Source organism: Cyrtonyx montezumae, unplaced genomic scaffold, assembly GCF_038088225.1.
Source record: "Cyrtonyx montezumae isolate F1298 unplaced genomic scaffold, pur_monq_1.0 scaffold_31, whole genome shotgun sequence".
Taxonomy (NCBI): Eukaryota; Metazoa; Chordata; class Aves; order Galliformes; family Odontophoridae; genus Cyrtonyx; species Cyrtonyx montezumae.
The window spans coordinates 4,879,156-4,894,845 of record NW_027072036.1 but is presented as its reverse complement, the minus strand read 5'-3'; the positions used below and the strand labels follow the sequence as shown (position 1 = coordinate 4,894,845).

Here is a 15,690-nt window from a genome sequence, read left to right as displayed (position 1 = left end):
GTATTCATCAGGTGTGTGGCAGCAGTGATTGCAATTAATTTCACACTGTAATGCAGGCATGTGCCTTAAGATTAGCTTCAGACATCCTTCAGGGGAAGCAATCAATGGAGGCATTGGTCATTTTTGGTTACTCAGTCCTCAAGAATATTTTTTCACAGGACAATATGGTCAAGATTCACGTCCCAGTACAGTTTGTGCTCTGGTTATTTACAGCTGCTGCTTTGGAATTTGCCTGAAAATGAACACAGGGCTCCCAATGGTTGGCTGGGAACTTTGAGAAGGGTTTAATCACAAAGGGAAACAGCTCCACAGGCAGAGGGGAACGAGGCTAATAGAAACCACATAGAGCTCAAGGGACGGTTCTGCAGAAAAAAAAGTGAGTCTGTGTAGGCATGAAAGCACTTCATTTAAATATTCTCTACAACATCAGCCCTGGAGTAGAGCCTCTTAGGAACTGTTTGTCGTTCTGACCAAAGCAATTTCTCATTGCCACTCACTCATCTTACAGCAGCTGCCCCCACTCCGCTTCCCGATGGTCCACCTCAGTGCTGCTCTCCCTGGCAATCCAGCCACACCTCAGATATGAGGCGTTCCCACATCCACCACGCCGTGCAGAAGCTCCTGAATGCTGCCTGTGCATCTGCAGATGCAAGCTCACAGCAGTGCGTGTGATGAGGAGCCATCCTGACCTTATTCTGCACCATGGGAACTAGGAACCCAGACTTTGACCAACATGAGATCCTGCAGAACATCTGTGCTGGAACTGGGAGCAGCAGCCAATCCCCAGAGCTGTCCCCCAGCACATTTAAAAGGGATTCTACACCCCAAAGCTGTCACCCAACACCTCTAACAGGGTTCTGCACCCTGCAGCAGCACCACATCCAGCAGCAGCTGTGCCACCCATCAGGAGAGGGCTGTGCTGGGAAAGCATCACATCAGCCTGTATGCCTTCCACAGCAGAAAAATGAATACAAAAACCTTAGTGTTTACTGGGCTTCAAAATAATAGTTGACATCAATAGGGGAAAAAAATCACAACAAACATCAAGAGAATGGAGAACAGGAGGAATCAGACAATGAAAACAAACAAGCTGGCAACACACAGCAAACCAAATGAAGAAAGATGAGGAAGTCAGAGGAAGAGAGAGTTAAGGAATACCTAGCAGCACCACGTGAGTGTGTATAAAACAAGGCAGAGAAGCATCTGAGGAGCTGGCAGCTCCTCGGATCCAGTGCCCTTCAGGCACCAGCAATACCTGGGGTTTGCAAAGGGCTCTGCAGACTCAGAATTACACTTTGCCCATCTGTTCTTGTAGCATCTCTACACGTTCTCAGCGGAAGCATTCTGCCACCAGTGCATGCAAGCACACCCTTTCCTAGCTGAAGTGCGCAGCTTAAGTGTCCTGGAGCAGCCAGAAATGAATAAACATATACACAGATAGGAGCAGATGTTTGTTGTTTCCAATAAATTGCTTATAAATGGTCTTAATCATGCACACTCATACTGATTAGATAAATAAGGAAGACCTTTGCTTAGATAAAGCCAACCTCAATTTCTTTGCTTCCCAGAAGACCAGGGCAGAGCAGACATCAGTTTAAGTGCAATGTTTTCCTACCACTTCAAGGTCTCCATGTATGCATTTCCCTCTTGCCTTCCTTTAAAAAAGGGCTTCCCAAGACCTTCTGTCACCATTTTAAAATTGTGTTTCTTTTGCTGTGTTTCCCAATGACTGCTTACAGCGAGGATGCAAATAATGAGAGTGCTTTGATAGTAGATCATAAAGGAGCCATTTACCAACAGGACTCTGATGCATTGTTCTGTCTTTAAGCATGAATTATCGAATCACAAGCTATTCACCGAGTCGTGGATTACCAACGAGCTGAAGCAGCACTACAGCAGAGCACACACCTTTGATCAAAAGCTCGCTTATCTCCTCCTTTACTGTGAGTTAACAAAAAACTAAATAGCGAGTACCTTGTTGGGAGGAAGGTGCTTTTAGCAAGCCTCCATCTGCTCTGTGTCACTCGGTGGTTCTGCTTAAATTTTAAAAAACATTTTTTTTCCCCTTGAAGTGCACTCTGTTATCTGCTTTAAAGCCTCCTTACAGCAAATTTCAGGTCATTTATGACATGACTGAAGGGCAGCCCCAGAGCAAGCTGCATACAATACCTGCTGCAGCAAGGTCCTGAGCAGGGACCAGGCATGAAGGTACCAAAGAGAAGAAAGGGAGAACATAGCTTTATGGAAACCGAAGTCATACACATTTTATCCCCTGAAGTTCTTACATTAAGAACAAGTTCTGGCACAGAAACGTGGCTGGGACTGCCTGGGCAAAGAGTGATTGGAGGAACCAGGCTAACACAGCAAGAGGTGAGGGAGCAGTGCAAGGAGCTGTGCAACTGAACTGCAAAAAAAGTGAATTCTCAAAGTCAAGAAAGTACAAAAACAGCTCTGTCCTCTGTCACAAACTCTGGGAGCCACATGCTGTCACGTTTATCAAACATAACGACGTGCTCATTCTACAGAGGTCCCGTGAATGGGATGGGATCCACTTTTCCATATGTGCCCTGTGAAAAGCAGAGCTGCTCTCCAAGCAGCAGTGCCAGGCAGCTCAGAACACCTGCTGAAACACGGACCACTGGGAGCAATAAAACCCCTCCGTTCTCTACAAAGCCTCTGCTGCCTCAAGGCAGAGCAAAGTATTTAAACAGAAATTAGAGAGTATTTAAACAGAATTCTCCTGAACCTGAACAATTGTCAAGTGCAGAAAACATTGAGAGACCAAATCATCATCTAAATGAAGGCATCTGCTTGGTTTAATGTATTGGGTAATTGGCCAGTAGGACTCATTACCAAAAATTACCATTAAGGCTGAGAACTTAAGACTCCAAAGAAAAACATTTACAGGGACAGAGACAATATTCAAGGTTCAATAACTAACGTAAATGGAGCTCCAATTTAAACATGGTTAACCTGTCCTTTATGCAGCAGCCCCAGCTCACACAGCCACGATCCACCTTCGAGGAGAAATGGTCCTTTCAGGTACCTGATGACATCCACCAAGAGAGGTGGAAGAGAGAGGAAGGTGCAGGGAAGAGTGATAAAACGTGATAAAAAAAGCCAAGAGAATGGAAAGAAAAATGCTGTAACCTCTGAGCATTCTCTGCCCTCACCATGAGCTCAGCTGTAAATCCCAGTGGCTGCAGCAGGTGCTGCACTTGCTGCAGCCCTGAGGGTCCCACGGTCAAATTCCACATTACCCTCCTGCCTCAGCCACTCTGGCTTTGCTGCTGGAGTGAGATTTTAAGCACAGACGCTGAAGATTAAAATACATTTACCCTTGTAAAGGGTCAGGGATTTGAATTCTAGAAAAGAAGTGGATCAGATTATGCACAAATCAGGTGTTTTGTCCAAGATTAAGCACTGGCACATGGGTATACACGTGTGTGCATAACCACATCTTGTGATATTAACTCCACACTTCAACTTTCCATCCTGCCATAAGACAACGCACATATGATTCAAGACAGGTATGCAATGGACACTTACCTTCATAGTTTGCCTGGAAGCCTTGAGCACTGACAGCATAGTCACTCACAAGCCACAAGGACAGCACAACCCCCGTGCTCACAATAGGAGCAGGCAGCTGGAAACCCGTTAACCTGGAAGAAATCAAGAGGGAGGTTACACTCACCAGCACTGCCCATCACCTGCCCACACAGCAACAGCCAGGGCAGCTGCCACCTGGCCAACACAGCATAGACTGAAAGGGATGGGAGATCCCCAGAGCCAGAAAGAGAATGGGGAACAGTTCCTCTGGAGGGGACAGGCAAAGGCCGAGTCAATTACACAGCTGTTCAACAAACACCGAGCAAACCCATCCTGGGCTTGTAACCCCCAAACCCCATCTTTCCAGAGGAACTACTCATACTTCTCCATCCAGCATCTCACTGCAGAAATGCCACTTTTCATGTGTGTATGTCTCTGCTTTCCCTCTTGCAGACTCAAAGCTAAATGGCAACTGTTAATTTTATTATAAAAATTTGTTTTGTAATGTTTTATGTGCAATGCTTTATTAGATGGCAGACACCAAATCCCTCTTACTATATTGACACAGCCAAAGAACTAATGTACATCTCCTACAAACAATCACAGTTTTATGACTTATAATCCATCTCCCCACACTCAGCTAAGGTGATTTACATAATAGATTTACATAAGGTATAAATGTGCTACTGTAAGAGAAAGTCTAATCCTTCTCGCACACACAGATGCTGATCCCACATCTTTTATGCACCAGTTAGATCTCTCCTTTTCCACGAGAACGACGTTTGCAACACAGATGCAACTGATGCCTTAGAAAGTACACCTACAAATATATATTCCATTCACCTCTTACATTTCAGCTCCCATTGAACAGTCCTTAGTTCTGGGGCCACCAGGGCCAGGGGTCAGCCCAGCCCAGCAGCTTCTCCTTCAAGCTGCCCCCAGCCAACTTAGAGACAGAAAGTGAACCCCCTCACTATTCCTACTCCATCCCCAACTCAATGAACTCCAATATTGATGTCAAGCAGAGTGAACTGACTAATGAAAGCTGACAAGTTCTGCCTTCGGAACCTTATTAAAGCAAAAATTCCCAGTTGCTGGCAAAATTCATGCAGTTGCCAATGATGGCAGATGATTTGATGTCAGCAAAGAAGTACTTCCCAGCTCCCAGCACAAAACCCACTGTCCATGCAAGTTGAAAGAAAAATTGCTGCTGTTTATCACAGATTTAAGGCTCACGTCTTTTTTCTTGGGATTCAGAGAGTTTTGCTGTGCACAGAATTAAAGAAGAGTGCCATAGTTATACTTTGCAACTTAGCTGAAATGGCTAATTGAGGCCCTGATGTTCCCCAAAGTTCCAAGAAACACATAGATCAGTTTTATTAAAAACACACAACAGATAACAGAACCTGCTGGCTTTTCTTCCCAGCTAACCACCACACACTGCTTCACCATTACCCAGGAATCAGTTACCAGGAGTCTGTGCTTTTTATTTCGAGCAGATCTGTCCTCTCTGAGTGAAGGTTTTTGCATCATGGATTCTGCTCACAGCGTGCGCCAAGATGACTCCACTCTGCAGATGTTGATTTTAATTCAGGGCAACATTTACATGTCTGCTTACCTGTAAGCAAGTGCACACATCCCAGAGGAGACAATGGGAATTAAGTACTACCTGAAACAAAATTGCCCTTAAGCATATATTCATGCTTTGTAGTTACAGAGCGCTGGAAGGGAACGGTCTGTGCACAAGGGCATGACATCCTAGCAGAAGTTTGGCCTCAGTCTTTCTACAGATCCCACAATGATTGAAGACATGTTTATATGGGTACCCCCGGGCTTCCAAAAACTGTAAAAACAAACAACCCAACCATCTCTCCATATCCTGAGCTTCCTACGTCCCTTTGCACCAGGTACCCCTGGCACAGCAGCAAGAAGCAGTTCAGAGGGCAACCAGTGCCTGCTGTTCACACAAGAGATCAAAAACATCCCTGTTAATGCTAAAGCTGTACTTAGGAAGAAGCAGAGAACTTTGACTCAATTAAGTATTTACACAGCAACTCCTACCCTTTCTATAGCTAACTTTCATGTCTTCTACACTGACAGCCTGCGTGAGAAACGCCATGAAATTCCACATAGCCCCCACTAGAAGCAGCTGCAGTCAACAAAGAAGTTATGACTTTACTCTTAACCCCTCAACCAACATACACACCTAACTTCTCCCATCTGATGCTCGTCTTCTCCAAGGAAGAACACAAGCAATGCTCGAGGAATGGGAACTTAACTACCAAGGATATGCCCAGATGCTGTCCATAAGCCTCAGAGCTGCTGCCCTGAGCTCAGAGAAGCCCAGCCTGCAGCACACCTCTCCAGTCCCAACCTCTCACCTAAACCTGCAGCCCAAGCAAATTGAAGGCACGGGCATTGTGTCTGCAGACAATATGAAATCATTCCCAAATGGCCTCATGCATTAAACAGTCATCCTGACATCACTGTTATTTAGCGTAGCAATAAAAGAGATGTATACAATAACAAGAGAGAAAAACAGCGAACTCTGTTCCTTGTTTTCATTAAGGGCTGTAACAAGAAGGTGAGGGCAGTAATAAGAGCACAAATCATCTCCCATTCCTTCTGCACCTCTGGCCAAATGGATTATTGAGTCATTATCCCCTTAAGTTGCTTGGGGCCAACAGTGATTGTGTGAGATTTTCAATGTGTTTTCCATTGGCTTCATTCTGCTCCTGTTGTGGGGAACCAAATTAAAGCAGTGCCAGAAGCACCACTTGCTGAGCTCACCCTTGCACCCACGCACAGCACTGCACCAATCCCCTCTGCACATTTGCTCACCTCCACCTGTTGCATATTATCCTGCTCCACCATATCAAGTACAGCAGTATCACAGACTGTGACGCAGGTTCCCATTTTGGAATGCAGGTGCCATAATTAAAACAGAGCACATTATTTTTCTGGTAGGATGCCCACCATCGGCTCAGACTGCAATCAAAATAGTTATTGCAGCTGGCAATCCAACAGCCTTCAAAGCATAAACGCTGGAGAAGTGTCTCAGAACATCTAATGAAAATGCATTGGATTGCATCGTTTAAACCAGCATTAAATTACACTACACCATACTTCAGCGATTTTTTTCCTGTATGTAATTTAAAGGCACCTATTAAAGAAATTTCCCATCAAATGAACCACTCTCTTCAACAAATTACAGTCAAAACATGGTAGGGGCTGTTCTGACCCTTTCTGCTATCCCAGGACAAGTTGGGTGTAAGGGATTGCCACAAGGAAGCATCCCAGAGCACAAGTTGCTCTTTGGAAAGCCAAGCTTGGAATTGGAACGAGTCCTCCAGCACCAAGCTCCTGCTCACCAGGCAGCCAGCAGAAGCAGGCGATGGAGAAGTGTGTTCATGATGTGCAAGGCTGGTCCATTACCAACTGGTGCCAAGAGGAAGAGCCCAACAGCTTCCCATTGACTTGGAACTGAATTTTGTGTCTTTAGCATTCGGTTAGACAGTTGGTTGATGTAAACACAACTACAAGGGAATACACTCGTTTCAAGGAGACTACCTGTATGTTCAATCTTTCCTCTAAAAATAGGTGTAAGATGAACAATCTTTAACTATTTTAACCTTCTCAATTCTGATGAAAAGAACATGAAAGCATTCTGCGGCCAGAAGAGCACTTTCAGAAATGTGTGCATGTTTAAAAATTGCAGTCTTAGGAGAACAAGAAACAGAGCCTCATTTAAAGTCAGTGGTGACTAACAAATATCCTCCTCAAGGCCACCTCGTGGACTGCGTCAAGAAGAATTAAAGAACACATGCCAGAGATCAGGAAATTTATCCACAGCAACCCCATCCACTGCAGACATCACCACAGGTAGAGGTTTTATTTCAAAACAGCAGTGGTGATTGTAGGGTGAAGCAGTCAGTGGAAAGAGACAAAGAACATCTTGGCATTCCTGTAACACCCAAGCTCTACAAATTGGAGGAATGATTTATGCCTGGAACCAAGTTGCTTTTCTTTTGGATTCAAGCTCAACCAGACCCAAAACACTGCTGTATTTTTCTTCCTGAGACAGTAAGAAGTGCATCCCTTGAGCTCCTTCCCACTGACATATGCTACGCCCAGATTTTTCAGGAAGTTTACCCACCCTTTGCAAACAGCCCTCAATCTAACTTTATACAATCAAGCCCCATGTGCCAACATGACTTAAGAAGCAACTGCATTTTCCTTTCTCCAAGCCAAGGATAATTCATCAAGCCACAAGAGTCGTTTGCTTACCTCTGACACTGACAAAGGCTTCATTAACTAACACGGTCTCTAGGGACAGTCACAGGGCTCATAAATTCTAGCCTGGATAGATTTCTCTGCTCATTTAAAATGAGTTTTGGGTGAATTCCCGCTAGAAAAGTGTTATTTATAGGGCCTAAAGCCTGCAGAGCCATCTCAAATATATGGGGCCTTCATGGCTCTCAAGCTGTGAACAAGAACTAAGCATCAAATTCCAATAAACGTTATTTTTCCACTGCATGGGAAAAAAAAAAGTAGGGAAACTGAACTTTTCTATCGCATCCCTTCCATACACATTTTGCCTTTACTTCCCCAGATAACAGAGAAACAAGCAAACTTTGGCAGCTACATTGCTGGTCTTGTTGTTACAAACTCAGAAGAAAAACACAAATTATCAGAGAGGTTCACTAAATTTTAGTAACCTCTCAGCAAATCAGAGCTGATATTCTGAGCAAACAGCAACAAGATTGGCCATAAACCAAGGAAGGCTCAGCAGTGTCGACTCAGAAGTTGGCAGATTGGGGTTATTTATGACTTTCTTCAGAAAAAAGTCATTAAGGGTGTGAAATTCAGTAAATGGGGAATAAATAAGCTCTCAGAACCCCACACGAATCGCTGGGGGACTCACTGCTGCATGTGATGCATCTGGTGAAAAGCAAGTGGGAGCATACTGGGCATGCTGAAAATACCCCAATATTCACACCATTAGTTCCTCGGCTGTATGCTGTGGGGACTAAAAGAATGCCTTCAAGGATAAGAACTTTAAACAGATACAGATGTTCAAAACAGCTTTAAACGTGGGAAAGATGGAATGAACATAATTCTCAGGCTGCTTTCTGACCCTGAACCTGTTCCCCTAGTGCACAGCTACTGAGTCCACAGCAGTGCAAGGCACAGCCCCATGCCATGCTCTCAAAGAAGTCAGCCATGGTGTAGGCAAGCTTGCTGACCCCAAGTTCCTTCTGAGCTTCAGCCCTCAGGTTCAGCAGCAGTCCAAGCCAGGGGATTGGGTGAAGAGGCTCTGGGTCACACTGCAGCAACTGCAGATACCACTAAGAAAAAAAAAATGCAGTAACTGGAGTGTAATTAATAAAGTGAGTGGATGTTGTGCTTCATTTTCTTATCTTGTTCATCCAGCACAGAAGGTCTTCGCCCAAGCATCTGTGAGTTTGGCTGTTCTCTTTCTGGAGCAGGAAAGCGTCACTTTGAAAAGAGTCTGACAATCAGTTCTATCTAGCCAAGATGACAGAACAGTAAACTATGCTTCCAGCCAAAATAATGTACACATTGCAATCAATAACATCAAGAGAATATTCTTTCCTTTCAGGCACTGGCAAAAATACATTTTAAAAAGAGAAAATATTTTCAACCCCAGGCAGTCACTTTAATTTTCCAAAAAGATCCCCATCAATGACTCAGAAAGGCTCCTGCAGGACAGAGCAAAGCAATCCATAACAAATGCTTGCAGACAGTGCAGGCCTGCACAAGGAGGATGTCACCTGCCATCAGGGGTCATCTTGGTGAATACCTGCTGGTGAAAGAGTCACTCCATTCCCAGGGAGACCCTTCCATCAGTAGCTGTGCCCAGATACGCAGCACAGTGAGCACACCACGAGCATCCCCCGATGGAGCAGCACACTGCTCTGATGCCCCAGGAACACAGCAACTTGAGCTTCATGTTCCTCCCACAGAACACAGGATTTCTTTCCTCAAGTATCATTCCTAACCTCACCGTTTAACAGAGACCATGGGATTGTTATCAGAAATCCTCAAGAGGTGGATACAGGCTTTTCCTGCTAAGTGCCAGCAGCTAACAAGGCCAAGGAATACTAGGAAGTGTGAACTTTTCCAGGTGCAGGAGCTGAACATATCTCAAGACTGAAAGCCTGCCTGTTCAGCCATGTGAGTAATCCCAGAACACGCTGGGCATCCAGGAGGGAGAGTGTATGGAGGCATAATCAAGTAAAAACTTTAATTATGGCTTTGTTAGCATCGGTACTTACCACCCATGCAGCCCTGCTCCTCCTGCTCTCCCTATTTGAATCTCAAGAAGCTGAAGCCACACAACTGTGAAGAGCCAAAGCTGACATGCAGAGTGACTTCAGGTCTCAACTGCCAACTCCGTGCATCCCTCCAATTCCTGATGCATACACAAGCAGGGTTTGAACGCTGCTTCAGACACTGGTCTTCAGAGAGAATCTTCACTTCTCCCAGGTGAATATTAAGCAGCAGCAAAAGGCAGGTGCTGCTCTGCCCAGGTGACCCCAGCACAGCAGTGAGCTCCGATCCTCCTGGGGGATGGCCACAAACTGCAGCCTCACTACTGACCAGAGGACAGCTATGCCTCCTTAAAATTTAATCTGTAATTTTACATAGTAATGAAACTCAACAGAGATAGGAAAGGAGGAAATAGGAGAAACTTACTTTCTATAAACCTGAGTTAAAGAGAAGCATCCAAATGCCACAAATAAGCGATGCAAGTCGGCCTTCATAACAATACAGTTAAAACAAGCCAACAAAACAGGTTAACAAGAGGTGTGATTCTCAGATGTGCTGTATGATGAAAACAGCCTGAAACAAAAAGCAGTTCCTGATGAAGATTTCTTCTAAAAAGATGATAGTATCAACTCGCACCATATCTAGTTCCCTGCTCACTTGCACCTTCTGTGAATGCTGAGAATCAAGCAGAGAGGAAATGAACAACGCAGATAAGTGCTGGTGTTTAGCAGGAGATCCCAGCTCCAGTACAGCTCGATGTGCTGGAAGCAAAAAGCCTCAGTCCCAGCAGCATCACAGCTTTCACTTCACATCAGCCACTTCTGCTTCCACACTCTTCCTTTGCTACAAGCACATGGACTGCAAACACTCCAGCATGAGGCTGCCATGCCACACACCTGCACAGCTTATGATCCCAATTCCAATTTAAAACAAAAATGTATGTAAGAAATGCTAAGACAACAGCATCTCACACTTCAGTTTGCACATGGATTGATAACAACAGCTACCAAACAGATCAAACTGAAATACTTCTTGCCCACCCCCCCCCCCAGACCCTATAATTCCACCACAGCAATACCAATCAGCTGTGGGTCTGTGTACTATAAAGTAACTGAAGATGTCAGAACAATTACCACACCTTTGGACAGCAGAAGCCTTTATATCTTCTCAACAGTTATGAGACTGCAAACAGACAATTATACTCCCAAAGAAAAAGGACCAGATGCCAGCAGTCTTGTACCACACCAAAATACAATTTGGAGGAGCCTGAAGGGAGTCGAGCCACCCTCTGCTGCCCAACGGGAGCATAATGAATTAGAGTCAATGGGCACTGCAGATTTGTCAATTTTCTATTCCAGTCTGCAAGTAATAGCACTCCACAATTTCATTGTATCTTCAATGATCTAGTAAGATTGTATCATCTCCTGTAGTCTTTCATTAATTTTGATAAAAGAGAAATACACATTGACTGGAGAGATGCTTTGCCTGAGAAACTCTCAAGGTCAGACATTAATGTGAAATGAAATAATTCCTTGACCTAGAGACTCACTGCATCCAAAAAAGCCTCCCTTCAGGAGGAAGGCTCTGGAAGGAGTACAAAACAGTTTGTTTTGTACTCTGAGTCTTTCTCCACCCCAGCAAACAGGTCCTCCAAGGGAGCTTTTAAGCATTCTACAACTGCAACTTCCACAAATAAAGCTGTGCTGTTTTACAGATGGAAATAACTAATAACCTGCAGCTGATGACACACTGTGCTGTCTAAGGCAGCTCACTGAGCCTCCCCATGCTGCTGTCTGCCCTCACCTACAACACATGAGGCCTCAATGCACTGATGAGATGAGAAGCACCAGGCAAGGTCTGTGGGAGGGTTCAATTTCTCCCCCTCCACTGCTATATAGAAACATTTCATTTCTGTAAATTGGCACTGCTGCTAAAAGCATTAAAATTCCACGTCTAAATCAATGACCTGTATGGAATAAAAACATCCATGACCATATCGTTTTGGACACCACATACATAAAAAGATGATGAACTTTCTCAGTATAGGACATTCAGTAGCAAAACAATAGTAACAGAGGCAATAGTTGCTGATCATCTTTGATAAGGAAAAGGAGCAATCCCAGGAGAGCCATCCCAGCTCTCACCTTGCCGATGTATTGTACCTGGAACATTAACTTCCAGCACTGCAGGATCTAAGTGATTGTTAAGATCACATTCAGACCTCACAGTGCTCCACTTCTGTTGTCTAAATGCTATTTAAACTCAGACTGAAATTCTTGAGTTCAAGAAACATTTAGATGTTGTAGAAAGGGACATCTCTAATGGGGAAATGCTGGTGGTAGGTGAAATCTTAATTAAATCTATTAGAGGTTACCTAATTATAGAAAGTCCTTCTATGCTCAGCTCCCCATAATATTAAGCAAGAGTCAGTGTCAAGGTTTTCTAGTAGATTTTTACTCAAACACGGTTGATCAGTGGTTTAGTGGGAAAGCAAACCACTCATGGTTCAGATAACAGCGATGCTTTAAGGCTCAGCCACAGAGAGCCCCCACACTGAACACGCAGCAGGGAGCAGCCACATCTGGAGAAGACTCCAGCTCAAAAACCTTCCTGCCCCAACTCCATCACCAGCTTTTATCACCCATCACCATAAGCACTGTCCTAATAAATGCAGAAAACACCAACAGCCCTAAATGCTGTCGCATTAACCCCATTAGCTCTCCAAAACTTTGAGACTTCATTCCACCGACGATCTTCACAAAGTTCAAACATTCGGTGCCTCCGCAGAGTGGGGGTGCACTACAGGAATTGTAAGTGCTCGAGTTTGCTCTCCCTAGAGAGTTAATATGAAGTGACAAAAAGACTGCTAAAGGGAAAAGGAGATAGGATCCCAGATCTGACTAAGGACTTTAGTCCTTAGCTGCCCCTCTTTATTCCTCTTATCTTTGCCCTTAGTAAAGAACCTCAGCCCCCTCGTGGACATGAGCTAACTACAAAGGACCGTGGCACAGGACCAAAGGTGGCTTGACACAAAATCCTAACACCCATTTGTGTGATGCTGGACAGCAAACACTGCATCTCCAGGAATTTATTCACCACTCTGAGCTCCACCAAACCCCACAGAGGTACGGGCAGCACCTGGAGCCACAGCACTGCATGCAGACACTCGGCACGTGTTGGGGAACGCCTCCGCCCTGCTCCCTTTGTCTCCTACTCCCCTCTCACTGTCTTGAAGATCAAAAGCTCCGTTCTGCTAATTGGTAATTAAGTACAGCTCACCCAGTCCGACTTCTCAAAGACTGCTGCATAGATTACCAATGAGAACCAGGGATTTGTTGGATCTGCAAATAGGTCACGCCGGTGGGCGATTCGCCTCTTACCACTGCTACCTGGCAATTTTGAGATCAAACAAAATATTTTATCTTTCAGTCAATTGAATATGGCCAAAGAGATGTTTTTTAACTAAATATTGATGAAAATCCCCCCCCCAACCTCAAGAAACCACTGTACATTCCATCCCTTTGCCTTTTCTGAGCAATTTAAGAGTTCTTAGAGGGAAGAGTACAAACGTGATTTTCTGCAGTGTTCATTCCCACTTTGAGCATAAACTCAGTGGCTTCCATCAACAACACAGGACTGTGCACATGGACAGAGGTACCAAACACATGGTAAACACACTTTCCCATATTCTTCATTACTCGAAGTTTCAGGCCCTCACTAAGTTAGCAACCAATTAAGATTTTTACATTAAGACCACCCTACAAATTATCAGCATCAGTCAGAAATGTTTGAAGATGGCTCGTGGCTTCCCTTTGCCACATTTTTTTTTTCTTTTCACTGGTTATGTCACGCAACCACAGTCAGATATGAAAAGGTGCAAAGCAGCTCCCAAATCCCACAGCAATCTTAGATCCAAAAATAACTCCAAATATTCAAATTTCAGTCAGGTCTCTGCTGAGCTGCTAAAGCCCAGCGCAGTGGGAAAGCAATCAGGAAAGGAACCTGATTGGAGCATCCCCTGCACAATGACAATCAACGAAGCACAATGGGAATTTGCAAAAAGTATTCTCGAGCAACTGCAGTTTTCAGATCTGACCTCCAGAGGCAGTTCAGGGACTCCAAGGATGGGGGTTTGGGATGGGGCTTGGTCTGGTGAGCACACGTAGCCCCAAAGAGAAGTTACAAATCTCATCTAATGGTTGAGAACACAGCTCCCCTATGCAAATCAAGGAGAGAAAAGCCTGCAGCCATCCCTGTTCTCAGGATCCAAAGAGGATTCGGCTACAACAATCCCTGCTTGTGGTGCTTTCACTGCTGAAAGCCAATGCATGGTGTGGGGAAAAAGCAGAATCATCTGAGGGGCTGAAGAAGCAAGCTCCAATTTTATCAAACACAGCAGTCATGGCGAGAGATGGCAAGATCCCCGCACGTCTAAATTAAGACACTGAAACACATTTAATATTCACATACTCATCACAAACACGCAGTGCAAATTCCCTAATATACAGTAAAGCAGTTTATTAGCAAATGTCTCATTGGATTAAGTCTGCTCTTATTCTATTAGGGAACTTTCACACCACATTAAATTGTGAGACAACAGGGTGTTTGCCTGCACAGGATGAACACAATTATTAACCCTTCCTTAGGAAGACACAGGCATGACACTGAGACATCAGGCTGGGGGGCTCTTAGCAATATATGCCTCAAATGAAACATCAGGGTTTTGATCAAATTTTAGCATCCTCCACCCCTCAGCACATCAATGCATAAGCCACTCATTTACACCAGGACCACTCATTTCTCCCAGTCAAGACCAAGTGAAATAAATGATGCTCAAAAATACAAGCTTGAGTGGGAGAAGCAGAGAGGCACGGTTCCTGTCTTTGTTAACTGTTTTGTTGATAGGCCTTGAATAACAGTGAACAAAGCAGTTACCTTCTCTACAGAAACAGCCTTTCTTTCCCCCTTTTGTGCTTGCTTACAGCTTATTATGGCTCACCTCCTGGTAGCACCAGCTTTGATGAATGACATGTGGTCATCCATCTTCAGGTGCTGCACTTCAGTGATGAATAGACTACATTTGGAAAGTAGTCCAAGAAAAAAAATAAATAAAACCCAGAAAATTGATAGCCAAAGGGAAAAAAAATGAAAAAAGAAAAACATCCAATGTTAGGCAACAGCTTCAGAGCTTAATGAAGTAAGATGGATGTATGAAAAAATATGAGCTGAACAAAGAGATTAGACAGCAAACAGTTCCAGGTTTTGCAGTCACTAATCTAGAAATGTATAGGAGAAGAACACAAGTGTCCATCATTCATGAGTCTACATCTGGCTTACTTCTGTAAGTCCTCTGTAAGTACTTTCAGTTCTCTAGGAAACTTCCACAAGCTTTTCCTGTTTATTTCACTTTCCTTTGTGGCACACCACTGCCTCAATGCGTCATCTACTCATTAGAGATGAAACGTTCTCATGTTGCTCTGTGCTCCTGGTTTCATAGTGCAACTTGCATATGCTTCAAGTACTGCAAAACGTTCATACAGAGGGAGGATGCGATTCATCTCCTGCACCTTCCCCAAAAATCTAAGGCCACAGGTTCCAAGGGCAGCAGCCCTCTGTACCACAGAGTTGTGCTGTAGCAATGGACTGTATTACAACACCCTTGCTGGCAGTTCTGTCTACGACCACATCATGCTTAAGAGTAGCTCAGAGCAACAGCTGGACACAATTATTCTACAGTGCCCTCCTGATTTACTCCACCATGTCCCTGTTTCTGAATTCATTTCATTCATGGATTTTGCTTCTTCAGTGGTAGCTCCCACTGATAAGTAGAGGGCAAAAGGAAACAGT

At 44.4% G+C, this 15,690-nt stretch overlaps 1 protein-coding gene across 1 annotated transcript in view; it reads right to left on the bottom strand.

The window, feature by feature from the left end:
- The window catches only part of CSMD2 (CUB and Sushi multiple domains 2), a 223,065-nt gene that overhangs the window by 187,729 nt on the left and 19,646 nt on the right, over positions 1 to 15,690 (bottom strand). The window contains exon 3 of the mRNA XM_065744632.1: positions 3,550 to 3,662. Coding sequence (XP_065600704.1) covers positions 3,550 to 3,662 — 113 coding nt within the window. The remainder of the gene's footprint in view (positions 1 to 3,549; positions 3,663 to 15,690) is intronic.